The 27,275-nt window shown below is 42.0% G+C and overlaps 2 protein-coding genes across 6 annotated transcripts; one reads left to right on the top strand and one right to left on the bottom strand.

Moving 5' to 3' along the window:
• Positions 1 to 42: 42 nt before the first annotated feature.
• si:ch211-166a6.5 (clustered mitochondria protein homolog) lies at positions 43 to 11,862 on the bottom strand. Its single transcript, XM_035639408.2, has 28 exons — positions 11,506 to 11,862; positions 9,677 to 9,786; positions 9,049 to 9,220; positions 8,388 to 8,525; positions 7,931 to 8,091; positions 7,685 to 7,839; positions 7,396 to 7,518; positions 7,056 to 7,188; positions 6,858 to 6,950; positions 6,560 to 6,726; positions 6,066 to 6,245; positions 5,541 to 5,978; positions 5,377 to 5,450; positions 5,169 to 5,273; positions 4,947 to 5,047; positions 4,704 to 4,856; positions 4,548 to 4,610; positions 4,205 to 4,437; positions 4,021 to 4,105; positions 3,409 to 3,562; positions 3,137 to 3,276; positions 2,508 to 2,588; positions 2,303 to 2,428; positions 2,079 to 2,188; positions 1,858 to 1,951; positions 1,647 to 1,772; positions 1,480 to 1,553; positions 43 to 927 (listed from the first exon to the last, which is right to left on the bottom strand). Exons 1-28 carry the CDS (start codon positions 11,552 to 11,554, stop codon positions 276 to 278), a joined length of 4,290 nt encoding a protein of 1,429 aa, XP_035495301.1. The 5' UTR covers positions 11,555 to 11,862; the 3' UTR covers positions 43 to 275.
• A 2,080-nt stretch (positions 11,863 to 13,942) lies between these two features.
• Positions 13,943 to 27,166, top strand: ddhd2 (DDHD domain containing 2). Of its 5 annotated transcripts, none has more exons than XM_035640534.2 (19): positions 13,943 to 14,082; positions 14,553 to 14,707; positions 17,924 to 18,113; positions 19,015 to 19,208; positions 19,319 to 19,408; positions 19,560 to 19,680; positions 19,773 to 19,862; positions 19,946 to 20,087; positions 20,240 to 20,448; positions 20,544 to 20,605; positions 20,719 to 20,838; positions 20,916 to 21,011; positions 21,400 to 21,567; positions 22,202 to 22,357; positions 22,493 to 22,595; positions 22,684 to 22,845; positions 23,023 to 23,127; positions 24,604 to 24,772; positions 24,927 to 27,166. In XM_035640534.2, exons 2-19 carry the CDS (start codon positions 14,588 to 14,590, stop codon positions 25,006 to 25,008), a joined length of 2,379 nt encoding a protein of 792 aa, XP_035496427.1. In that variant the 5' UTR covers positions 13,943 to 14,082; positions 14,553 to 14,587; the 3' UTR covers positions 25,009 to 27,166. The 5 variants fall into 5 exon arrangements, with proteins under 5 accessions (XP_035496427.1, XP_035496426.1, XP_035496424.1 ...); XM_035640533.1 differs by having other exon boundaries at positions 13,948 to 14,098; XM_035640531.1 differs by lacking the exon at positions 13,943 to 14,082 and adding an exon at positions 14,105 to 14,274.
• The last annotated feature ends 109 nt before the right edge of the window (positions 27,167 to 27,275 follow it).

The raw sequence follows: 27,275 nt of genomic DNA, 5'->3' as shown, positions 1-27,275 counted from the left end.
TGTCAAGAATTGCTGTTATAGAGAAGGCATGGGACACAGACACAGAGTAAAAAGTTTATTGTTGGGAAAACAAAACAACACTCAACAGTACAGCCCTCTCCCTGCATCAGGAATAACACCTCCAACACAAACTACTACTCGTCCTCTCGCTCACTGTTTTCAAATTCCGTGCTTCATCGGATCAAATACCCTCTCGGCTCCTGGGAGAGTTTCATCTTACAGCAGTGACTTTATAAGAACTTGACTACAACAGTGTTTTCTTGTTTGCTATGTGTTCACTCTTCAGCTACTCCATTGGCACTGACTTTATCTGCTACTCCATTGACTGCTGTCTCTTTATTTCCTGTTCCATTGGCTATTTTTGGCTTTGAAACAACATCAGCCCAGGTCCCCTTACTTTTCAGCACTGATGGACTAACAGTGACGTCCCCCGCTCCATTTAATTCACCATCTGACTTCATCTCGTGACACGCTGCTTCAGATTCCATCACCTTGTTGGCTGTGCTGCTCTTTACCTCATCTTGTACATTGGTCTCACTTTCCTCTCCTGCAGCCCTGACCTCTGACTCCCCATTCACTACCTTAACCACAGCATCTAAAGCTGCTCTGTCACCGTCCTCCCTGTTTTCAGTTTCCCCCCCGTCCTGGGTTTGCTCAGCTGGCTCCACCACATGGCCATTAGCTGAAACTGCGTCAGAACTCTCCAGTGACACCTCTTCAACCGTCTTGCTCAGGCTGTGATTCTCTACTGCTGGGCTTCCTCCATCCTTAGCTTCCATCCCGCATCCTGTTTCTTGATCTGAGCTGCTCTCGCCTCCCTTCAGAGTCTCTAAGGCGAAGGGCTGATTAGGAAGCTTGATTCCCAGTTCTCTTAAAGCTGCTGCCTTTAGTTCCAGATGTTTCTGCTTATACTCCTGGAACCTGTCACTGTGAAAATGAAATGAAACATTCATGAGTAGTTTCCTAACTAGAAAATCTAGAGCAGCTGAGGCAAATTGTACTTGAACGTTCTTTAAAGATCAAATTTCTATTCACTATTTGCTGTTTCTTTGTTTGAGGAATACCAAAAAGGCATCCAACAGAATCAAAATATTAGGATACATTTATAGCTAGACTTGACTAATTTTGTCTGCTTATGTTCATCACAGACGGAGCAGTAATTGTGTATTTGTTGGTTGATAGGTAACAAGACATTATAAAAAAGCATTACAAAATATAATTGAAACAATATAATTATTACTCAAGTAGTTTATTTAATATTAAACAGTAAAATGTTTGGATCAGCGTATATCTTGGTCGCAACTTCAAGAAACAAATTGAAGGTATCTTTAACAATAATATTTGTTTATGTTATGTGTTGTTAAAAAATTACTCTTGGTGAATATTACATTTTTAAAGATTTGATAACAGCTTAAAAACATGTATCCAACATTGGTTGAACTACATTTCCATAAATTATATCAGATCAGTGATATTTACCTTTGTGTGACCTTCCTGATTCCTGTCATCAGAACCATCTGCTCCAAAATGGTTTCAGTTGTAGTAGTCAGACACTAAAGACATAGAGGACAGTGAGGTTACCAAGCACATTTGTATTTCTTAAGATTTGACAAAATTTCAGGGACAACTTGAGCTCCCAGACATACCTCCACTGTTTGCTCCGTACTGTCAGCTCCTGCCTGTCTGAGAGAGCGCTCCACCTGCACTGCCTGCTTGGTAATGGTGCACAGAAACTCTTTGCTGCAGCCTGTCTGTTGATGATCCTCTCCAAACTGGGAAAAGAAATAGCCATAGGAATAACACTCGCACACAAACCAATTCCGCTTTCCTCGCACTCTCAAACAAAGATATACCGACCAAGGTGGTAAAAGCAGTGAGGGCCTCTTTCTCATGGGTCATAGCACTTCGGTAGTCACCCTTGCTGCACATCCACTGTGCCAGCAGGTGCTGACTGCACAGACACAAAACCAGGGAGAGTAACAGTGATGATGTTGGAAAACAAGTCAAAACACATTAAAGACAAAACGTTGTAGATCTTTTCTACAAAATATCAGTGATAGCTATAGATATCAACTTACCTTAGAGCAGTATGTAAGTCTGTGGGTCCAAAAAAGGAAGTGTTAAGCCTGAGGGCATTCTTGAGGAACTGCCCAGTCTGATCTCCTGTCAGCACCAACCCAAGACAGCTCTGCAAAGAATCAAAGTGGACATTTCTTGTATTATAATGTGAAAGACTTTTCTGTATGAAGTCGGAGTGCATAGCACGAGAGGGTGATGCGGTTATTAAGGTGTTGCAACCTACATCCAGCGTTGCGGTGAAGGGATGGTCCTCTCCGTGGACCGTCAGGATTAGCAGGCGGGCTCTGAGGAGACACTTCTGAGCCAGGGTGGTCTCCCCTCCAGCATACATGAACACACCCAAGAGGGTCTAAAACATGAAAATAATATGTAAATAATCACAATCAAAAAATACACACTCCACTGTAGAAATATATAACCATACTCACATATTGCTGGATAGTGTTTGGATGGTCAAAGCCAAGCACCCGCTCACTGATGACCACTGCTTTCAGCTGGGCGCTGCGAGCCTTGAGGACAGAGCAGGTCACAGAGATGAGAAGAAAATAAAAAGCTGTAGCTTAACATACATTTAGAATTAGATTCCCTTTAATACACCCTGAAATGAATTTCCATTGCCTTAGAGTCATAGAGTACACTTGGGGTGGAAGACCTAAATAAAAGTAACCATGTAGATATTAACTACACAGTAATTGCGTATATGTACTTAGACACCTTCCACTAGAGCTTTTCACATCGGTAGTGGCCGATATTATTTGCCAACTGATTTGAGCCTTTAAATGTGCATTTATGTTTATATTTGATGTAAAATAAATGTTTGTTATAAGTTCTTTGTATTTGGTTGTATTCGTATTCTCAATTTATTATTTATTTATGATAAGTTTATGGTTAAACTAAAATATCAAGCCTCAATTACATGTCTTTGCCATAAAGGTCTGATAAGTACATCTTAGGAGTCAATGGCCCCCAAAAATCGGTCGGGTTATACCTTCCACCACGGCAAAGTAATTTTTACCAATAACTATAGCTGTGAAGACATGCAGAGCAATAAGCCTACCTCTGCTGCCTTTCCCTGCAGGAAGGCCACCCTCGCCAAGAGGCTATGGCAATAACAGGCCTCGGGGTGAAGGTCGTCACACACCCTGCCAAACAAGAAGGCTGCTTCTTTCAGTTGCTCATGGGCCTGATCCAGCAGACCTGCAGTCGGGAAAAATACACACCACCATTTTGCATGTGAATTTTGCAATTCACTTTTCATTTATATTCAGTTGTAAAAATAAAATAAAAAATACATTGAGTAAAGATGATGGTCCAGTCTTACTGACCCACCTTTTTGAACTGAGTTCTGCGCAGCACCAAATGCTTTCATAGCATCCACAGTTGGCATGTGAATGTGCTTGACAACAGGAATGATGTTGAGGACATCGTCTGGACCAATGGGTGCTTTACTTTGGTTGTCAAGGAAGTAGTCCCTCAATCTCAGCTAGCGTGGACACAGAATTTACAAACATATTTTCTTCTTTTATCACATATTATTTCTTAAGTTTTCATCTATCAGCTAATTTTGCAATTACATCTCAGTGTATATTAAACATGATTAATGGACTGGACTGTATTTATATAGCGCTTTTTCTAGTCATATAGACCACTCAAAGCGCCTTACAGGAAATTCACATTCACCTATTCAAAAACACATTCATACAGTGCTGCTATTTACCGCACATTTTTCTGTCACATTCATACACTGTCGGAGAGCCGTCAGAGGCAAGTTAGGGTTAAGTGTCTAGCCCAAGGACACAACAGCATGTGTACTGGGATCGAACCCGCCAACTTTCGGGTGGTGGAGAAACGACTACGTCCTGAGCCACAGCCACCTATGTGTTTCAGTTTAATTTTAAATGCTTGATAATATATTGAATCCATATTTCAGATGTTTGTTACCTGTACTCCGGTCTTTAAACAGAACTCTCTTAGCAGAGAGAGTTTCTGAAGGCCGTAGTGCTGTACGAGGTGATTCGGACCAGAGCTGCCAAAAACAAAAATGATAGTTATTTTAAAATTGACTTGTGAGTGATTGCATAACCAACAAGTAGAAAGTGAGAACAAACAAAGGCTCTGTCCTCACCCGAGGCTGTCAGAGATGATATATGTCTCAACAGCATCCTGGCAGACCAGGTTCCACAGCTCAGATCCTGTGAGCGTGCTCCAGGGCATGCTGTCAGAGGCCCCAGCCCCTCTGCCACGCCGCCTTGACTTCTTTTTCGTCTCGTCCCCTACAGGAGTGGGTGTGAAGTGGGGAACCAATAGGCAGCAGAGGAAGTGACTGACAGCTGCACAGAGACTTGGCACATCCACACCCTGCAAAGACATGACAGCGTTGGCTCCAGTTCATTCTTGCTACACCTACTATTCCACCACTCAGCATGCATGTGTAAACATAGGAATGCGGACAGAAAACTGTCAACTACCTGGAGGAAACTGTTGAACACTCTTCTTGTGGAGCGGATGAAAACTTCGCCCACGACCAATCTCTGTTGAACACAGACAGAGGGACAATAGAAAGCACAGTTAGGAAAGTTGTTACATCTTGGTTTAAGGCTTGTTCTCTCGTAAATAGAACACACCATTATATGCCTCAGACGCTCCTTGTGTTCTGACCGGCTGATGGCCTGGATCACATGACCCAGATACCGGAGGTTGATGCCTCGCTGGTGTAGTGCCTGTTTAAGAGACGCTCCATCCATTGGTGCCTCATAGTTTTGTAGGCAGTGCTCCACCTACAAACAAGTAGAAACATACATATATACATGTGGTAAGCTTGTTTAAAGATGTGACTCTTGAAGAAAGTTAACAATGGATCCACTTACAAAGCCTGGTATCTGGTGTGTGATGATAAAAGCTGCAGCTTCCTTCAATAACCTCTCCTGCAGGTTAGTTGACGCACTTTCACCAGGAGGGAAGGACACTCCTAAACAAAGAGCAGAAGAAGCATGTCATATTTGTTCTAACAAAAGACTTGACAGTGTATGTGTGTGTGTGTGTGTGTGTATGTTTTTTTTGAGTGTGTTTAGTCTCTCTGTATACTTTACCTGGAGAAAAGACATTTGGGTTCAAGCGCATCTCAAAGATGATATCACTCACTGAGCCCACTTCTTTACAAGCAGCTCGAACTGCTTTAGTGGCTCGAGAGTCAGCTGCGAGGATGAAAAAAAAAGTGGTATAAAATGGTGATAGTACTGAAGGAATTATCTATAACTTTGGTTACTGTTCAGTTAAATCTACTAAAGCTTGTCTTACAAGCTGTTGCACATTCTTCAAAGCCTCCATTCTCGTCCAAGATCTCCCTGACCCGCTGAGTGAACTGGCAATGTCTTAATGAAGCAAAAAGAAAAAAGAACGTCAACATTGTGAATACGCAGACAGGCGGAGTGTAAACATGCTTTATTTCACGTACAACTCACTTGTGCTGGATGAAAGCCTGCACCAGCTCTGGCCTCAGTCTACAGAGGCTGTGAGCAAAGCTCTTTGGAAGCCCAGAGTCTGTGTGATAATTCTCTGGCCAATATCCTTTTACACAACCCTTCTTCTCCTCATCCTCTTCACGGCGTTCTTTACTCTGCTCTTCTCCAGTGGCTGTCTGACTTTCTGTCGCCACCTCTGGGCAGAAGTTGGCATCAGCTGGGAAGCTCCTGAACACATCCAGTACGTAGAACCTCCCGTCAGCTCCCAACAGTCCCTGAGAATCCACTGGGGTGAACAATGGTACCTGGTGACCGTTGGGTGCCACAACAACATGTCTCTGGAGAGAAAGAGACTTGGCAGCATGAGCCAAGAGCGCTAGTAGCCGCCTGCGTTGGGGGGACTCCTGAGGTCCTGCATTTACCCCGTACAGCAAGCCTCTGAAGACCACAAGGAGAAAGATTTTTAGCAGAAGAAAAGCACAAAAATGTCAAACAATTGAAGTTGTTGAAGACTCAGGGTGTAACCTTGAGGCAGGAGTAGTTTCCTGGTCCTGCTCTGATCCTTCCAGGCCAGGGGCCAGACCCTGGGCAGAAAGACGTATACCTCTGTAGTCGACAATGGCTGTAGGTAGCGTGTGCAGCCCCTCGAGCCCCTCGAGGGCACTGTACGCTTGAACTCCTTTAAGCTCCAGCCTCTGAGCTGCCCTGCAAGTAGAAGATGGGGGAATTGAAATAATCAGTGTAATTTAGAAAGTCCTCTTATGGGACACAGCAAGGGGCCCCAGTGCACTTTGTAAAACTTTTACATATAAGATTACATAATCCTCTATTATTCAGTAAAAAGGTAAATAAATAAGTAAACATGTAATATAAACCTAAGGAAATATAAAAATAGGAAAGAAATTAAGGGAATATAGAAAGTAGTGAAAATATATACAATGTGAACAAGATTGCACCTATAAGATATTGAAATTGCACTGCTATAAGAGCAAATGTCTTTACATCCATAAATATCTTACCTGCGACCCCTCTCCCCACCAAACATTGCACTTGCTGCCCCCTGGCTCATGAACAGACCGCCCCACAAGAACGCTGGGTCCTCTGGGTTTCCATTGACTGGCTCCACAAAGCCATCCACAACAGTCTCTGCTCCCTGCATGACGGCCCTCACAAATGCACTGTTTACCTGAGAGAAAACAGGAAGGAACAGAGGTGAGAAGAGGAGAAAGTGACTGGACAGACCATAGGAAATAGGCAATGAGAGTCTTGAAATGTTCCACTTCTGTTTTGAGTGAGATTACGGCCTTTTATGGTCACCTGGAGCAGAGTTCTGTCTTTCTGCAGCCTCTCCTCCAGGCTGCCCTGTGGAAGATCTCTGGCTGCTTGCAACTCCTCATTCCAGTCTGGAGTCTACGACACAAATTACACCATTGCGCACATAGTTAAATTGGTCACACAGCCAACAGCAAACTGTCTGTGAATAGCAACGAACACATGTCCTCTGTTGTAAATTACCTGTTTTGCTGCCTCTTCATCCACTCCCAGTCTGCTGAAGGGGTTTTTGTGGGTGCGGGAGGCAGCGGGAGGCCCAAGCCAGCTCATCGTATGGTAGGGAGTGGGCATCACTTCCACTGGTGGTAACTGGGACCTAGGGGTAGAAGGAGGACAAGTTGCATTAACCAAAGTCCACTCAAACTTACAGTCATTAAATCATAACTTTTGTCAGTGACTTATTATAATAATTCAAATTATTTGAATTTGAAATATACAGGACACCTCACCAAACCCCACAGTTGGGATTCTGGCAAGATACTGTAGTATTTGTGTTTCCCTCATTTACAGGTAATAGCGTTACCTGTTTTTAATTGTAGTAAAAGTCTTTTTGAAGGCAGGGCTGATGTGACAGAGCAGGTCAGTGAAACAGTGACAAAGTGGAGAAGACTGTGCAGGACGAGGATCAAACATCTCTTCTGTAGACCTGAGATAATGGAAGGAACAGAGAAAAGGATTCATTTGTTAAACTGAGACATATATCAAGTTAAAGTAAATCCTATCTCACAGGTGGGTACATTATTATGCTGCTATAGCCAATGTTCTTTTTTGCTGCAACATACTGCAATCGCCGCAACTTTTTTTTTTTTTACCTGTTGAGGAAGAAACCTTTTGGAGAAGATGTGACGTCACACCGTCGTCCCTCTGCTGTCACCACAGAGATGTACAGGAAGTCTCCCTGCAGCTTCCTGTGTCCTGGAGGCGGGTTCCAACAGCTGAGACACAGGTCCTTCAGGTAACTGGGGGCCTGATGAGAACAATATAAAGTCAGTGGGTGTGTATGTTGGGGTGAGTGAGGCCACATTTTCAAACAAATTCCTAGTATTTAGACGAGGGACCTCTGGCTGGGAGCTGGGTGGCAGCAGGGCCATGAGTGGTCTCTCTGAGGAACCAGGGAGAAGGTACTCAGGAGGGGCTGCATCCTGGCTGGTTGATTCTGTTTTTGTGTTGCTTAACGAGCGTTTCAGGCTCTTTCCATTCGGCAAGCTGGAGTCTGCACCTGTAAGTTAGACCCGGGGAGGGTTTTTGAGGTTTGAGGGGGATGGGGTAGGTAGTGGTACAAGATAGTACAAGCAGAAATCCTCAACGGTTTTAACGTAATGTTTCATTTCATTTCATTATAAGTAGCCACATTATTTTTGTTAACCCTCATTCAAAGTGAGAGGGAGAGATAGTACATGTGTAGCCTCCACTTTCTCATATAATAACATGCAATTGCTAAATTACACCCCTGAGTTAGAAGCTACTTTGTGGCTTCAGGTTCCCCTTTTGTGTAAGTGCACAGTATCTGTGTACCTGTTGTGTGCGTATGTGTGAGAGTCTCCAGCAGGCTTGGTGAGCGTCCCTCTCTCAGTGCATCCGCAGGTCCAGATGCTCTCAGCAGATCCAGGACACGAGCCAGATGGAGCCTGGCTGAGCAGGCGGTGTAGGGTTCTGAAAATTAGTGTACCGGTTGACACAATATTTAGACTGACCGTTTTTATGGAACTTACAGTAATATGGACCGATGACCTTGTGAATGTTCCCTTAAATTAACACACGCTAACAAGAAGGTGACAGGCAGACTAATTGGTTGGCACACAGGTGTAACCTCTTCAACTTTAAATCTCTGCAGTTGTAAACCTGTTTATGATGACTCAGAAAAGGCGAGTCAGCTTTTTACATTGACCTGAGAGAGACTTAAGTGTGTGTGAAAGGGAAAATGTTTGAAAATATGATTAAGATTATCCTTACAGAGATCCTAATCTTTGATAAATAATTGTACCACAGTGCAAATATGTATTGTTACCACTATAAAGCAGTTATTATTTATAAATCTGAAAAAATTAAGAATTCAGGCAACTGGAAAAATTATGACATTAAAAGAAATTTGGAGACAATTTGTCTTGACTTCATGTTTTTCATTCTAATAATGCATTTTGGAAATGAACCTGAATTAAAACAGAGGCCTTGCTACCTTCCACTAGACGAATGATGGCTCCTGGTTTAAGGCCCTTGAGGCTTTGCAGTTCTGCAAGGGGATCCAGAGTCGAACCAGCAAATGCCAGTGACAGGTTGGAGCGTGGACACACCTCATTCCGCAAAAGCAGGGTCATTACGGCATCTTGAACAAGCCAAAATCTTTGGACCTACAAAGATGCATGGTTTGACACACCAAGTTAGGTCCACACACAAACCTTCCTGTTAGATGAAAATTTGGGAAGCTACTCTGCTAAAAAGATAAAAGAAGACTCAGCATTTCACGTAGCACATTAATCATTTACTGTGACAGAAAGTACAGTAATGTTTATACTATGTATATGTATACTTTAAGAAAAAAAATTGATCTATAATTTCTTTACATCACCGTGGACACAAATACGAGAACATGAATCAAATGTATGTAAACATATGTATCACATGTGCCGTAAGAGTTCTACAAACAAAATTTAAGATTCAACACAGGATAAAGACAGTGAATTGTTGTACTTATGTAGTACCTTCACTGGTTTCCCTAATCACCCAATCGCTTATGAAATCTTAAACCTAAAAAAGACAGGCAACAATGTCTGAGAGGATATATCAGTCCAGTTTTTTTATTTTACCTGCAGCTCAAATGGCTCTACTCCTGCTCCCTGGATCTTCACAGGGTATGATGTGTCCTCATCTTGCTTGATACCAACGGCATTCTTTCCACTAGACCCGCTGATTACATCTGTTTGAAGGAGAGAAACAAAGCTAACTGAGGATAATCACAGACCCCCTCCAACGCACAAGCAAATAATTTGGTTTGCTTTCCTGCCTTCCACTCATTTCCTGCCGGGAACCTTTCCAGCTCACCGCGATACGAACAGGACAAAAGCTGTTATAGAAAATGCATGAATAACTGAATTAATCAATTGATTATAAACTTGGTATATTCAGACCTTCAGTTCTTGATTCACTAGATTTATCACGCGCAGGACTGAGTTTCTCTCTTTGTGTGTGTGTGTGTGTGTGTGTGTGTGTGTGTGTGTGTGTGTGTGTGTGTGAGAGAGAGAGAGAGAGAGAGAGAGAGAGAGAGAGAGAGAGAGAGAGAGAGAGAGAGAGAGAGAGAGAGAGAGAGAGAGAGAGAGAGAGAGAGAGAGAGAGAGAGAGAGAGTGCCTGATGTTGAGAGTGAAATTATTCAAGAAGTGTCAAAGAAAGGGAAAGTTGGGTGTGTCTGCCATTTTTTACACTCTCAAACACTGGCAGAAACAGAGGGAGAGCAGGACCCAGCGTGTTCCTCAACCTGCAGTGTGACTAAACCTGTTGAATTTGCCCACTGGCCCTCATGTCATCTTAGGGTGAAGGGACAACCACACCCAGCGCTGGCATGTTGAGACAGCAGAACGCTACAACACATAAACTAACAAAACTATAACTTGGCATCTATAACTTGGTAACTATCTTGCTCGGCTGCATGCAGATGTTGTATGTGTAACACCTTTGACTCGTGCAAAGCAAAGCAGAAAAATTCATTCTTCACTCATCTGTGAAGACTGTAGTTCATTGTACAGTAAATCCCCAGTTCTTGCTGTCAATCTGGGACCACTTTACCACTGGAAAACACCCAAAGAAATTGTCTCTCTGTTTGTGATTGGCTGAAAGAAGGCCCCTCCCTACTGTAAGCCTGGAGCCATCAGTCTCGTTTCTATTGGAGCTACTGCCTTGCTACTACAGAAAACAGTGTTGTTTGGAAGTTGGCAGCTTTGTTCTGGCACTGATTTCTAAGGTTGGCTGGCCCTGCACAACCAGGCAGAATTCCTTTCCTGTATGTCACATACTCACATTACAAAGAGAAAACTTTTAGTACATTCAAATGAGTTCTTAAAGTGGCATAATCCGTCAATCACAATGCCGTGCCCACATATTTATATCAGTTTGTTGTGGGGTATAAACACATTACACCTTACACAATAATCCAATCATTTTGTCTTGAAGAAGGGGGGGTGGTAGAGGTAAAAAAAAAAAAAAAAGAGGCCTACTAACGCTGGTGCACTTATAAGGCAGGCGAGGTTGTTGGGAAGTTAACAGATGCAGTATGTATAAGATCTTTGATTTTGGATGTAAACGAAGAGAAGGTGTGCAGAGGTTGCAATAAAATCAACTCTTTGTCTTTCTTAAAGGAGGAAAAGGAGGAATTACAGGTTTATAAATCAACCATAAAAGTTGAAAGTGCACAGCAGACTCTCCAAGTGGTGACATTTTTTGGGTGAAAGCAGCGAATGGCACCGGCCATGATCAGAGCAGCAGTACAGTGCTAAATGTCCCACCCTCCCCACATTCTCCAGCGAGGGAGGCACCAGATGAGAAAAGAAGGAAGAGGAAAGAACAGAGAGGGTGACAGAGAGAGAGAGAGATAGAGGGAGCGAGAGGAGCAGAGAAGAAAAACACACCACAGGGATTTCTCACCAGTTTTGCCCTGATGTCTTCCTCCTCCTCTCCTTATTTTGTCCTTCATGGCTGCGCGTTGAACCTCTCCTGAGGCTGTCCTGTTGTGTTTTCACTTCCCTTGTCCTGGAAGTTGCTCTCGCTCTCTCTGCCTCTCAGTGTCTCGTTTCAAACTGCTGGAAGGTTGCACGAGCGAGGGACAAAGTGAGGGGAAATGTGCAGCTGGACTGTTTCTGAGCCCAGCAGAGTGAAAGTATAAGTTGCTGTCTGTTCAGGATTGCGACTCCTGCCCCTTTCAACAAGGCAAACTCAACTTATCTGCTCTCCCTGTGTAAAGCCACACCCTCTTATTGCTCCACACAGGCTCATTACTCTCTGCAGTGCCTCTCACACTTTGTTGGAATGGGTGGGTCTAAGGGTTGTAGCTCTACTCACTCTTCCTTCCTCTGGCATGTTTCACTCCTCCCACCCTCCCTCCCTCCCTCTCTGTCTCTCTCCATAAACCCTGGAGCAGAGGTGCGTATTAAGCACACAGTAGGTTTTGGTGGTCGTTTTAAATTAAATTCTTCTTGCATTAAGCATTTGATGTTACAAATGTTCAGTTAGTGCATCTTTGTACATGTTGAATGGTAACAACGGAGACATAATTAAGTAGTATTACACTTTTCAAACTACACATGTTCCACCAATCATAGGTCAAGGGGCCCTAGTCAGAGCATCATTGGGTTTGGACACTGGCCGCAATGGGGGCAGTGAACCTGGAATGGAAGTGTTAATATTATCACATAAAATTAAAATGTTGAAAATGTCTTCAGTTGATCGGTTGATATTAAACTTCAATGGTGGAGCTGTAATATAACCGCTAGTTAATGTTCTGAAATCAATCCAATCATGTATGAAATTAGAAATATTAACCATACAAGGCTTCCATTCACCTTACCATGAGAAGATCAAGAGCAGAGCTTTGCAAGTGGGTCATTAAGACATGAACATTATTCATGAAGTAAATTAACTGCAGATTGTCATACTGATTTGTTTGTTAATGTTATAGAAATCCAATCAGCAGCAGCCAAACACTGAAGAAAACAAAGCCAGAGACATGTGAGCTGCATGCTTTCAGGTCAACTCTGATCTGGTCCTGGTAATGATCCTGCCATAAATTAAGGAGTTGAATGAAAAATAATACAAGGGATGTTTTCTGACTTAAAGATAAGCTTGAGCATGGCTGTGGCAACGTCACAAAACTCTTCAATTGTGTAGCCTAAATCAACAATATGAAAGAAGGAAAGAACTACAAAATATCAGGTCTCTCCATCCATCCATCCATCCCAAAGTGGAAGGAAAATGTAAAATATCTGTTTAAGATCACAGAGAAAAAACATGGTACGTCCAGCTTTATTTTAACAAATAAATATTCAATTCAACTTTCTGCACTTGGTTCTTTATGTGCATATGTATGTGTGTGTGCGTGTGTGTGCGTGCACATGTGCACATGGATGAGACAAGAAATGCCTGAAGACCAAAAAATTTATCTAAACCAATCGTTGGCAGCATCATCTTACTATTTCTCAACTCATGAAATCAGATTTAGCTTGAAATACATGATGAGACACATGGGTGTGTCTGTGACTTATGATGTGGTTGCTCTCCTGTTGTTGACCGGCCTACACCCACTACGTTCACATTTTTCACATACCTGGAAATATTGCCGTCCAAGACAAGCATTGAGGTTTCTGGGTTAGGCGGAGCAGGTGAATTCCACGAAGTCTTTATCAAAGACGAACATTTATAGCATCGTATTGCAGCCGACACCTGCAAGGAGCACGTCAGATCAAGTTTTAAGTTGGGTCTCAACTGATGAATATGCATCTGCTCATCAATATTCACCTGATCATATCTGTTACACTATGTATGAGTTACTGTGTGTAACTCTGAATGTGAGTAAAACAATAACACAACAACTATTTAGTAAATACATAATGTTTACTCTACACTACACTGGTGACATATGAATCCTAACAACAACGATTAAATATCAAAATAACCAAACACCATTTTACAAATCCATTACATCAACATTTGGGGGCGTCAGCCTGATGACGCCGGGATGTCTCATGTTGCCTTCGAGTGCACCTCGGAAATGTAAAGTTTGTGCATAAAGTTCAGATCTTTTTGCACTATGGTTGAATTAGGCTCTTTGAATTCATCCAAATCATAATTAGTTTGTATCACAGTAAAAGCATTAACCCCCACAAAAAACAACGTTCGGTTGTATTAATTTAGTAGAAATGTTTTTGTTTTTTGTCAATCGCCAACGGACGCTGTGTTCGCGTATTTCACCTTCTCGTCGTTACACGCTAAATGTCTCGGGCATCAGTAGAATCCTCCCATTTGAATTAGTGTCATTCTTTAAAAGCCTTCTGGAGAGAGAATATCATCCTATGCGATCGGCGATCCTGTGATGGCCACATTTCCGAGAGTTCCGCAAACGTGCGTCGTTTGACAGTAGGCAGTCCTTGTGTAACCTCGCTAGCCAAGTGCGACGAGCTAAACAACGACAACAAACCGGCGCGAACAAACCGAACAAACCGTCCGCATGTATGTGAAGTTGTCGGTGAGTTCGAGTTATGAATGTCTGTCTGTCGCTGGTGTCACGTCGTCCAAAAAACACCCAACAGGACGTGACAGCGGCGACCGAATTAACCCCCGCGAGTGTCCCGTCCCACCATCATCACTCGGCTAGCGTGAACCGCGACCGAACACCTTTGGCCTCTGGGACGTGTTTGTTTGGTGCGTTTTTTTGTTTTTTTTTATAAAGATAGACAAAAAAACTTGCGAGGCAGTAGCTAGCATTTGCACGCTTTGCTCAAGGAGACTTCACAAGTCCATCAGCGTACGTCTGCGTGATTAACGGTCACTGTTAGCTTACATTCACCCCGACGCTCTCTCTACCTCAGGTATCACAGACAGTCCCTCAGCAGCTCCGCCGGCTTCAACGTGTGTATTCAACAGCTGTTGTCGGTTTGCTTGTATTCGACTCGCAGCAGTAGTGTGTTTTGTGCCCTCAGGTCAGAGCTGGCTGTCTGGGTCGGGTCTCGGGCTAATGCCATTGAGCCCTGCTGAGGAGGGGCGTCTGTCCCAGGCGGCCCCAACCGTCAGAACCCGGGACCGGTTGGACAGCCCCGCTCACACCGCGGCTCCAGTCAACTCACCTGGGGATCAGGTGAGCCCGGGGCGCAGCATGTGGGATGGGACACTGTTCTTTTCTGCAGTGCGGCCCTTCTGGATTGGAGATGTAGGTCATGCTCTGTAGCTAGATCCCGACAAGACGGACGTAATCATCTTTGCAAACTACAACCGGTTATTCATCCACAGGCGAGCAATATTAAATCCACGGCCAGAAACCTTGGCATCACATTTGATCCAATCAGTCAATCCTCAGGGTCTCTTCTTCAGCCATAGTGCAGAACACTGCGGCTCGCATTTTAACCAACACCAAGCGTTGGGCCCACATCTCCCCAATATTTGCCTTCCTTCATTGAATGTCAGTTCAATTCAGGATTGCTTTTTAGAGTTTTTAAATAACTTAGGATGTTCTTGCCCCCCTTATATATTATGGAGCTACTTAGTCCCTATTCCAAGATCTTCTAACCAACGCTGGCTAGAAGTCCCTAAGTCAAGGCTGGTACCTAAGCGTGACCAGGGGGCCTGTACTACGAAGCGAGTTCAACATACCCAGGATATGTTGTCGTTATCTGGATTGACTTATCCTAACATTGACCATCCTGAATAACCTCTACTATGGGGCTGGATATCAACTGTCTCAGTCCACCCTGGGTTTTCCTGTCCGGTTACGAGCAAGTTCCTGTAGAAGAAGCGGAGTCGTTAATTACAAGCGACATCGTCAGAACCATAAATATTGTTTTTACTATGATATGACAAATTAGCTGATACGTGCAAATAAAACATGGTCAGAGATTCTGTCAGGAATCAAATAATCTTTAGTGAATTCACATGAAGCTCTAATATTAATGAGTCTATGTATATATTTAGTTTGATAAACTCCCTCTGTTTTTTAGAAACTTTTTTAAAACCAGAGTGGACACATGCAAAGTCTGGAAAAAGCAAGAGCTCAACAGCCCACGGAAGTAAAAATCCCATTCATATTCTAAATAGGCATTTTGATTATTAGCCATAATGTCGCACCATCTTAGGTCGACTCACCACGAGCTGTGAGGTTGTGAAACGATGGTATATGCACCTGTAGAAGCCACAAGTCCGTATGATATCAACCTTGTTTTAAGAAAAAAAATGTTTTATTTGTGATATCATTGAGACGTGCTACACTTCCCACAATCCTACAGTGTAACATTGACGTCTCTGATTGGTTGGAAGTCGTTGGTAAGGCATTTGCAATGGTTTATGTGATGAGTAGTTAGTTCACTCTTAAAACAATTATGTAGACAGTCTTGTACCTTGGCCTCCAATTCTTTTTTGCTCTGAATGGTAAGGATTCATCTTGTGGTTTATTGGCTTGGATCCAGGCTTAAAACTCCTTATAAAATAATTTTATGAAATGTTAATGGAGTGAGTGAATCAGAAATTCACTTCCAGAACCGGAGCCATTCTAAAAGTAGACAGTCACTGTAGAGCTTGTTATCTGCTGCGCTTTATTAATTGTCACATTACTCCAAACTCCTTTGTCCCAGTCAGGATCCAGTTGAATGATGAATCTGGTTACCAGTGAACTGATTGGTCAGTAGTTAGACTGGTGACTGGTATGGATCTCTTATCTCGAACTTAACCGTTCAGCACAAGTTACCATGGTGATTTACCACGGTAGGAAGAGAACCAGCTTTCGTAGGACGGAAAACCAAGAGTTAAACCTGAAGTTACCTCCATAACCGCAAATCCTGCTTCGTAGTACAGGCCTCTTTTGCCATCAGGGCCCGAGGCTCTGGAATTGCCTGAGGAGATTGGAGTTTTTAAATCATTGCCTAATGATAATTCAACAGCAACTTGGTTCTAGTGGATGTTGTTTGTTTTTTTATTTTTTTATTTTATGTTACCTATCTTATCTTTGTTTTGTCTTGTTTTGTTCTGTGCTGTGTTATTCCTATCTATGTTTTAAACACTTGCTTGGATAAGTGCTACAGAAATAAAGTGTTACCATTATCATTGTTGTTATCATGAAGTTATGGCCACGGATATGACTGGTTGGGATTAGGGTTGGATTCACGTTAAGATAAAGGGTGAAACAAATCAATGGGGAACTCAGCAATGGCATAGTGTATAGACTTTGCACAAAGTAGTAAAGTCTTTTTTCATTTCCAGAGAAGTTTATAAGCAGTAACTGTTAAACAAGAAACTTTTTATATAAAAGGCCAGGCCGGTGGTGAGATTCTGCTCTTATTGAGCTCAGTAGACTGAACTACTTCCTATTTATTATATGAAGAAGAATTTTGACATGTATTGTTCTGTTGAGAAGAAAGACATTCTGATCCCTGAGAGTAATTATCATTTCGCAGTACACTCTCATTGGGTCATTTACGTTGAATATTATTTGATTCAGTCTTGGACGAGGTTGCTCTATGAACAGGGACAGGTACAGCCATGTCAGGGCTGTAGTACACTATTACCACAGGTACAAAAGTATGTGTCTCGTTGCTAAACTAAAAAAACATACGTGTACTTGGATGAAGTATAAGGAATCATATAAGTAACGTTGTTTAGGGTTTATCAATTCTTTAATTTTATTAAATTGTTTGGCACACAGCCAAACATACTACATATAACCTGCTGACCTGTGCACAAAGAGGAAGGAATTACTTTCAAGGAGATCAACAGATTTTATCCTTAGGAATGGTGCTCCATACAAATTCCAGTTTATTCTCAGTCTTTGCACATTATTAGATTGCAAGTTGGATTACAGATTTTCGCTGCTGTGTATAAATAGGGGTGTTGGTTGTTGTGTATAGCAGTAACAGGCTCTCCTGTCAACAGAAGGAGCCAGGAGCAGCAGCATAACAAGAGTGTTACTCATTTGTGAATGTAAGATATTCTGTGGAAATGGGTTGTTTACAAGTTACTGTATCTGTAACAGTAGTGAAAAGAAGAGCCCAAAGATAGCTTGTAGAGGAGGAAAGAATAACATAGGGCTTTGTGCTTCTTGCCAAGGAGGCCTGATCCTTTCCTGTCTAATTGTCTGTTGCTTTTTCTGATGGTCTTAAGGTTCTTTTATAGGACCTAAAAGAAGGGTGCAGACTTAGCTCAGGCGTCTGCATTTACTTATTGTCGAAGCTTCAGTGTTAAAAAATGGTCTGTTCCAGAGAGGGAAACCTTGTGCAATTACTTTTTACTTAGTAGCTGAGCATTGTTGCTGACTGAAGAGGAAATAATGATTCAACTTATAAACTAGGCTGGTATCACTCTTCTCCAGGTGTTGCCTGCGCTGGACGAGGCATCTCCTTCTTCCACATCCTCCTTCGAGATGCTTGACATGGAGTCAGTCCCGGCTCCGTACCAAGAAGTGCAGCCTCACTGGTTCTTCTGTCTACGAGCTGATGACAACACTTCCTGGCTTCCTTTCAGCAGAGAAGACTCTGACAAACTAGAGAGGGCCAATACTGGTAAGGGGCTCTACGTTATATTTTGTACATATTGTTAAATGGGTTATTAGTGTAACCCATAATAAATGGCTGCCTCCTGTGTAGTAATGTGAAATGGAGGAAAAGAGCTATGAGAGTTATAAGAAGAATAAAATGTCAAAGCATGATTTTTGCCAACACTGGCCTGATGCCTAGTAGGACACTGAACTCACTGTTATGAGCATCTTAACAGCAAGTTGATGTTCAGTTTTGGGGAGCGTTTAGATGAGCCTCATTATTTTCAGTATACTGTGCTGTAAAACATAAACAAAAAATACGATAAAACATGAAACACTTGTTGGGAAGGACGATTTTAAAAAAAAGCTACATTTCGGTTGCAAATATGTTTCAGATAATACTTTGAATCGATTTTAAATGAAAAGTTTAAACAGCACCTCTAAAGCTAATCAACACATCATATCTAATTTGTTTAATACCTATGTAAAAGAAAACCTCATCTTTTAGTTTCGCAAATGGTTTTGCTCAAGGCTATTCCTTTAACATATTAAAAATCTACATTGATAAAACACACACATTCCCTAAGAAAAGGAACAATAAGAAACAGCAGGGATTAATTTTCGTGTTACATTATATGTGTCTCTCAAGTGAGATATTACAGGGTCAATAGGGTTTAGCTAGAAAAGTAACTTCTTACTCAGTTATGTGGCTTATTCATTCATCGGTCATCCTGCACCATCACTGTAGCCCCGGACATTTCCATAAATACTAAATTCATGTATTGTTTGCCTCCATTTTACACAGATCTCTAGAACCTCAGGGAACATGTCTTTCAAATCTATTGCCTGAACCAAAGCGCAATGCTATTATACTTACTTCCTCATGTAACTTAAGCTTTTTTCTTTATTCACTTTATACTTTGCAGCAGGAGACGAGAAGGAGGAGGTGGTGGTTGCTGTGGATGGAGAGCGGTATGATATAAATGTCAAGGAGAGGAAGCGCTATGCTGTGTACTGGGAGCAAGCTCCCACTGAGGTCCGCCGTTGTACCTGGTTCTACAAAGGAGATAAAGATACCACGTTCAAGCCTTACCCCGAGGCCTTCAGCCAAAGTCTGGAGGTAGACTGACACATTCCTACAGCTTCTGACTAACTTTGCCTGTTCCTCAGTTACTCTCTTCACATCCTTTGGTCTCTAATTCTTCCCCCACCCACCTTCCAATTTTTCAGGAGGCTTATATGATAGCAGTGACCTTGGATGAATGGAAGAGGAAACTGGAGTTTCCCACTGGAGAGACTGTTATCTTACACAATCCCAAAGTAAGGCCTGCTGCTAAAATATCACCGCGTTTGATAAAATGTAATATATGACAAAGCCACACTGCAAGTGAATACATAAAAAAAAAGAGAATAGGTGCATTGTTTCCTCTCACAATCCATCCTCTATCCCATGTCCCTGCTCCTCACCCAGTTGATAATGCATTATCAGCCATTTGGATTGCAAGATGAGTGGGTGTCCTCCCCTTCGGAGCAGACCCGACCTCGAACTGTCAAGAGGGGAGTAGACAGCATCTCTGTAGAAATACCTGATGGTATGGATGAGCTTGTGCTGCAAGAATTATACTTGCATATAAGCCCATTTCAGAAAGTATTATCTACACTCAACAATTATTTGTGTTTCCAGGTGAACCAGAAAAGGTAGACCACCTTGTTTTTATGGTGCATGGAATCGGTCCCGCATGTGACTTGCGCTTCAGATCCATCATACAGTGTGGTAGGTGTGTTTGCATATATATGCTTTATAGATATATTCATATTAATGTGTATTTACGACTCGTTGTCATCTTGTCTATCTAGTAAGTGACTTCAGGAGTGCTTCCCTGTCCCTTCTGGCCTCTCATTATAAACGGGCTCAGCAGGATGGCCAAGTGGGCAGGGTTGAGTTCCTCCCAGTCAACTGGCACAACGCGCTACACGGGGATGCCACTGGTGTGGATGAGTAAGTATGGAGAGATACTTATAGAGATAAAATAATATTCCCCCTATATATCACCACACTGTACAATACCAGTAATGTCTTTGTTACTAGTTGAAAATGGTGAAACTCTGGCCACTGACTTTTATTTTCTCCCTCCATTCCCCACATTCCAGAGACATCCAGAGGATCACTCTTCCCAGTATCAGCAGGCTGAGACATTTCACCAACGACACTCTGCTGGACCTGTTTTTCTATAACAGCCCCACCTACTGCCAGACCATAGTGGACACGGTGGCCTCAGAGATCAACAGACTGCATGCCCTCTTTAAACAGAGACACCCGGGTTTCAGCGGGGCAGTTTCAGTTGTGGGCCATAGCCTGGGTTAGAAATGCAGAAACAGTGCGCAAACACGAAACCAAGTGGAACCGCACTCAATGCTGAGTTTCACATGTTCCACTTTGTCTCTCGTTCCTCAGGTTCACTGATCCTGTTTGACCTGCTAACCAATCAGAGGACAGGATCAGAAACAAGAGAGGGGGTACGATGATAAAATCCACAGTAAAAGATAACGTCGGTATGCTGATAGAACAATTGCACATTACTCTACATGCAGATAAGAAAATTTGATTTCCCATTATCCTTGTGCTTAAGGTGCCTTCTGGTGAACTGCGTCATCTGAACTGTGACACATTGGAGCAAACTCTGACCAGACTGGGCCTGCAGCAGTACCTGGATACGCTGCAGGCAGAAAACCTCGACCTGGAGTCACTGGTAATAAACACACACAATTGACATACTCATTAAAGTGTAATGCTTAGTTAAGAAAACATTTATTTTTCTTATTTTAGGCTCTTTGCCATGACAGTGATCTCAAAGTTTTGGGAATTCCGCTTGGACCTCGGAAGAAGATCCTGAACTACGTCAGGAGGAAATGGCTTCCAGAGGTCAGAAACAGCAAAAGCTATCCGGTGTTGTGTGTTACATTTTTTCTTTTTAGAAAAATAATATACAGTATGTAGTTCAACTGACCATCAGGCCCTGGATCTGGATTGTATCTAGATGGCTTTAACACTTTTTTTATATGTTAAAACAACTATTGCAGCTATATGGCTTTTCAGCATGTTGTGTTTCTATGTGTATCTTTAACATTTGAAATTGATAGAAACTGTCCAAGATAAGTTGTATTCTGTAGACAACAGTGTCACACAGGCCGTTGTAATGCAGCCGTTTTCATTTCAGTTGTAGCCAGGTCCTGACTGGGGGACCTGCTCTTTTCTAAATAGAATATGTACAATTCAGAATTTTTTTTTGTGCATTTCTCACTCTAAACAGGATTATAAAATGGGGACAGTGCATCTGGCACCAGGGTTGCAAGTTCCACCTCAAGTGACCAGTGATCATGATGGTAGCCAATCATCTGGAGCGACACCGCAGTTCCACAGGGAGCAGTCCGTCACCAGTGCCGTAGACTATGAATACTTCGATGTGGGGATCGGACAGGTAGCACACATGCATACAGATTCACTATTGTTCTTTGTGTTTGAGATTACCGGTAGTTGAGAGCTTTGATGCATCAAATTCCTGCTTTTCTCCCTCCCCCCTCCCCCCGCTTGCCTGGACAGACCAATGGAGGCATAGCCAAGGGGCAGGTGTGTCTCACACGGTGTGGCCGTGCTCTGTGGCTTTGTCATAAGCTCTCTTTGATCTCACTTTACCTGGAGGTCCTATTTTTATACAGTCCAGTCTTGTCAGGGGAATCTCAATGCATATCTTCTAGTGGCTATTTTTTGAGCCATGGGGTTTCTATGGTGAAGTCACATAATGCTGTGATTGACACCTGTGTTTGTCCCATTGAGTCGTGCAGTCCAATGCCGCACTCTGTGTTTGTGTCCACCCTGTCCTGCATGAGTGGTCAGTCCCCTGGTCTCCTCCCCACTTGCTGTCATTCTCTGTGACTGTTATCTTGATTCTACGAAGGTTTGTGTCATTGTTTCAAGCATCCCCGTGCACCAGAGGGTTATTATCTCATTTCCATCTGTCTTACTGTATGTGTAGATTTCCTATGTGTCCTCTTAGAACATAGTCTGTTCTTAAACCATAACACGCTTTAACAAAACCCACCCTCTCTCCGTAGGTATCTATTGAATACCCTCAGTTCGCGTTCCAGCCTCAGACGTTTTTTGCATTTGGCTCTCCCATTGGAATGTTCCTTACAGTTCGTGGGCTCAAACACATTGATCCAAACTACACCTTCCCAACCTGCAAGAACTTTTACAACATCTACCACCCGGTGAGTAGTCATATATTAAACCCTGAGCAATTACACCAGCTATTATTTCCCACAGTTACAGCCTTTGTAGGGATATGTCTCTTCTTACATGTACATAAATGTTACATGAATCTCTTTTCCTTTATTCCTGTGTAGTATGACCCTGTGGCCTATCGGATAGAGCCCATGATTGTTTCAGAGGTGGATCTTGAACCCATGCTAATCCCTCACCATAAAGGCCGCAAGAGGATGCACCTAGGTATGACTGTCTGTTTCCCCCACCGTTTTTTGTTGGACAATATTGTGGTAGGGTTTAATGATAATCTCTACTTCTATTTGTCTCGTAGAACTGAAGGACAGCTTGACCCGTATGAGCATGGATTTGAAGAACAATGTCTTGGGATCATTACGGACGGCATGGCAGTCTTTTGCCAGACTCCCCGTTGCTGCTCTGCCCCCGGTGGAGGAAGGGGAAACGACAATAGAGAGACACCTTGAAGAGACACAGGGTAGAAAGATCACTTATATTTGTATTTGTGTGTGTGTGTGCGGGAGTGTGCAGAAGAGTGTGTCTAACGCCGTCTCCTCATACTCCTCTCGTCCCTCTCTGCATGTCCCCTCTTCTTCTCTGTCTGGTGGTTGCTCCTCTGTCTTTCACCCCTTTACCACTCTACCTTGAACCTCAGCCTCAGCGGCAGTCACTGCTTCTTCTAAGAGGGAAGAGAAAAGTGCTGATTTTTGGACTAAAATACTGGAGTGGCCCAGGGCCCTTCATGTACATTACTTCCAAGGTAAGCCAGGGTAGTCGCTTGACAAGATAAAATGAAAAACTTGAGTAAATGTACACTTTCTAGCTCATTATCAATTGCTTCATTATCTTGTTGATGATCGCCTGGTTCTCTCTTTTGATTAACACTCTTTAAGCCTATGAGTCTTTTAGAAATCTGTTTGAAATCTGTCTTTCATACAGCCTTTATGTTTTATATCCCTGACTGGAATCTTCCAATCATTCAAACAAGAAAGGCAAAAAAATACTATCACTACTTCCTCAGTGTAGAAAATATGCTGCGTTACCTACAGTGTTGATTTATATTAGCTCCCTTTCAAAGAGAAAATGTATGTAATTGAGTTATTATTGCCGCAAGCTCTCAAATTGAAATTTATTGATGCCTCCTTTTCCCTCCCTCTCTGGCGGTCACTTCTGATTGGTTGAATCACTGACTGTGAGCATCAGAAGCCCCTTGAGTAACCGGCCCATGGTACAATCTCTCAAGAGCGAAAAAAAATGACATTAACAGCATAGTGGTGTTCACAGATGAGTTATTGGTTGGTGCTGAACCAGCAGGTAATGTCATTCATCATCATGACATTACCTCATAGTAGCTATGTGCAGGAACATGTCTTGCCCTTTACTAAACCGCCTGCAGCACTGAATCTGTCAGTTCAACAAATGGGTGAAGGGGAAAGCAGCTGCTGTCAGAACAGACCTTTCGTTTTAAATTACACAGTTTTCTGTCAACTTTTAACTTTTTAATCCCACAAGATTAATAGTTTCAACCTATTGAACCTTCATATACAGTATTTGCCTCAGCTCCCTGAATAGTACTACGTGATCCCAAACATACAGTAGGACTTTTTAGGATTTAGGATATTTAATATCATGATTACAGCCCAGTATATGCAGTAATAGGGCGTCAGAAATATCCATTTAAAATAAAAGATGAAAAGATAGAGTAGCAGCCTGCAGTTTAGGATTCATTTGCAGTTGATTAGGTTTTTTGTAAAAAGCCATTGTGAGATTATTCTTAAAGAAAACAGTGCGTTCATAACATACCAACAAAGATTCACAAAATGGACACCCCTTACTCACATTACCAATCAAACTTGCTGTCAAGAGTGAATGCCTAACATTTTTGAACAGGTCGATTTAAAATATAAATATATTTTATGAATGTTGGAATATGTGTTGTCTTTCATTTTCCCATTAGTAGACAGTTTATATTTTGGTGTAACTTTATTTGATTTCCCTCTGTTTTAAGATCTCCAATTGTAATTATTTTGTTTCTTTATTCCCTTTTTCTTTCCTTCAAGCACTTTCTAACCTTGCTAAGAAAAGTGCTATATAAATATAATTTATTATAACTGTTATTATTATTAGTACTTGTTTTGCACGTCTCAAAACAGATACCCGCTATCATCATTGTTTCTACTGTCTGTTGTCTCCTCATTAAGCCTGATTTAATCTGTTTTGACGTCTGTCCCTGCAGGAGCGTGTGATGAGGTAGACTCCTCAGAGTCTGCAGAGCAGAGCGAGCAGCCAGAGATAAAAGTGGGGATGTTGAATGGAGGACGAAGGATTGACTATGTACTTCAGGAAAAACCCATCGAGAGCTTTAACGAATACCTGTTTGCCATCCAGTCGCATCTGTGTTACTGGTGAGTCATACATACCTGTTCAGAGGTTGGGTGGACTACAGCAATTCTACCTTTGTATTTTCTGTCCCTGATATTTCCCCTTGGCTGGATCACATTTTATGATGTCTTTCCCTCTCTCTGACTCACTGTCTCCCACTCTCTGTTTGTCTGTTAGGGAGTCTGAGGATACAGCTCTCCTGCTGCTGAAGGAGATCTATGACAAGCTGGGTGTGACCTTTGAACAGCCTCAACAGTAATACAATTTTTCGCATGTGAACTAACATGACAGTAACCTGAACTGAACCGACCAAGACAGAGGCTGCAGACACCTCTTCCAGAATGCCTTACCGTCTTGGTTTTACCTGACTCATCCAGCAGTGGAGTGTTTGGCTGCACTCAGGTGATCGTGTTTCAGAGATGTCAGTCAACCTTCCATTGAAGTAGTGGTGGCTTCCTACTACAGGACTGGGTTTGGCGTCTGAAAATCCACACAGACATCAGTCATGCTCCTGGTTGCACTTTTCTTTTTTTTTTTACTGAAGTTATTGTTTATTTGACCTTACTTTGCACTTTCATTGCGCAATAATTATTGACATATCCTGCTTGCAGCTGCAGCTCAATAATATTGAAAAGAATTGCTCACGGTAAGCTGAGGACACACAGGACACGTTCAAGTATGGAACATCAAGTTGTGTAACAAGTGTTCATCACGTTGGATTGCATGTCTAACTGGAACTTATTCTCAGCTTGCATATATGTACTGTATTTCACAAAATCCCAGAATATAATTTAAATAGTAAATTGTATCTGTACAATTTGATATATTTCCTAGCCCTTTGTACAACCTCCATAACTCAGCTCTCCCATAGCATAACATTAGAGCTCCTTTCATTAATAACCATAAATCACCAGTTTCATTTGGTCGACCAAAAGATGTTCAGTTTCTGGTTTGGAAAAGGAGTTTTGTCTGTTATAATTTAAATGGCAGCTCTGTTCTCATCTCACAGATGAGGCAATATACTGACTGAATGAAAGTCATCCTCAGTAGAGTTCAAACCTCCAACCAACATCCCCCTTGAATTCTATCAACCACACCAAATTGCACACATTCATACATATAGGTCTCCTAAATATGCCTGATTTTTGTCATCTAGATCCCTGCGTTATTACCTGGGACATTGAAAAAAAATGCTCAATCTGGCAATGTTCAAGAAAGTAAATTTTTTTTCATGGATGTGCCCATTTTCCTAGATCTGCTATATAATTTGATTGGTTCTTTCCTGGCCCATGTCCCATCCTTGCAATAAGTTTCATGGAAATCCGTTTTGTAGTGTCTGTGTAATCCTGCTCACACAAACAAACAAACAAACAAACAAAGGGATTGAAGCGGAAACATAACCTTGGCTGAGGTAATGATGTACAGAGATGCAGGGCCTCTAAAGGACAAGCTTTTCAATGTGTGCGTGCTGCTCTCTTTCTGCTCTCCTGCAGTTGACTCAAATGATATCTTGCTGTTTAATCCTAAAACAGGGGTGTATTGGTAATTCAGAGACTAGGACCTGACTAACGTTTGCAAAATCTGAGGGGCAAATCATACATTTTACCCATTACCTATTTCTCTGTACTGTCTTGTATAAGCTTGAATTCCATCTGTATTGCATGCACTTTGTTCTGTCGGAGCAGAGTTTCTCAACATTTCCTGGCTCTGACTTAATTTTAGCTCGCAATATTTACATAATTCTTATGGACCCAGCAATAAGGGAGTAGTCACATTAAAAACATCGGAATTTATATTTGAAGATCATGATAAATAGATCATATAGAAATGTTGTTCTCCAAAGATAATCATATTTATTCTATATAGAAAATATATTTTGAAATATCAGTGTTAGAAATAGCTCTGATCTGCACCTGCTTATAAAGCAACATGAGGTCCAGACTACAAGGTTGAGAAACTCTTTCTCTGTTGAAGGGATTTTACTTTATTATTATGACTTGTATGTTATGTACTATCAGGGCATCACTGCCCAAACCACCAAAGCTCTGAAAGACCTGTATTTCAGCCCACAGGGTGTAACATCCGCACAATTTATGAATTAACCAAAAGAGGTTGTTCGTTTTTCTTCCTTTAGAAATGCATTGAACAATAAATTACCTTCTTGGAGTGATTTTCTTTAATTTTACCATAATCTTTGTTCCTGAAAATCTTAGTATCTAATCAGTAAATCAGGACTTAATGGTCCATGGTTCCTCTTCCTTACCATAACTTCTGCTTTGGTATTTGATACTCAAACGTTGATACACATAACAAATGTTCTCCTTTCTGACACTTTATGTCTTGTTTATCTGGGATAGACAGAACAGCTCTATGAACATGGTTAAGGTTATGTGTGCCATAATAAAACATTACAAGTGTCTGGTTGTGTTCTTTGGAGTTCACTGAAGCATTCTGCACTTAAAAGCACAATAATCTAACATGAAGCCCATTTTTAAGGGTTTTTATCATGTTCACCTACTTAATTAT

This window comes from Scophthalmus maximus, chromosome 19 (genome assembly GCF_022379125.1).
Source record: "Scophthalmus maximus strain ysfricsl-2021 chromosome 19, ASM2237912v1, whole genome shotgun sequence".
NCBI classification, from domain to species: Eukaryota; Metazoa; Chordata; class Actinopteri; order Pleuronectiformes; family Scophthalmidae; genus Scophthalmus; species Scophthalmus maximus.
Note: the sequence above shows the minus strand (reverse complement) of the source record. Positions and strands in the feature narration are given on the sequence as shown.

What these genes read in the sequence shown, in the direction of transcription:
- si:ch211-166a6.5 (XM_035639408.2), bottom strand. Translation starts at nt 11,554, where the DNA reads ATGAAGGACAAAATAAGGAGAGGAGGAGGAAGACATCAGGGCAAAACT. An exon ending in CACACATACGCACACAACAG is followed by an intron (nt 8,092 to 8,387) that starts GTACACAGATAC and finishes TCTAACTTACAG; the next exon opens with GTGCAGACTCCAGCTTGCCG. An exon ending in CCCAAATGTCTTTTCTCCAG is followed by an intron (nt 5,048 to 5,168) that starts GTAAAGTATACA and finishes CTCTTTGTTTAG; the next exon opens with GAGTGTCCTTCCCTCCTGGT.
- ddhd2 (XM_035640531.1), top strand. Translation starts at nt 14,112, where the DNA reads ATGAATGTCTGTCTGTCGCTGGTGTCACGTCGTCCAAAAAACACCCAA. An exon ending in CCTTCAGCCAAAGTCTGGAG is followed by an intron (nt 19,209 to 19,318) that starts GTAGACTGACAC and finishes CCAATTTTTCAG; the next exon opens with GAGGCTTATATGATAGCAGT. An exon ending in TCGATGTGGGGATCGGACAG is followed by an intron (nt 21,568 to 22,201) that starts GTAGCACACATG and finishes CTCTCTCCGTAG; the next exon opens with GTATCTATTGAATACCCTCA.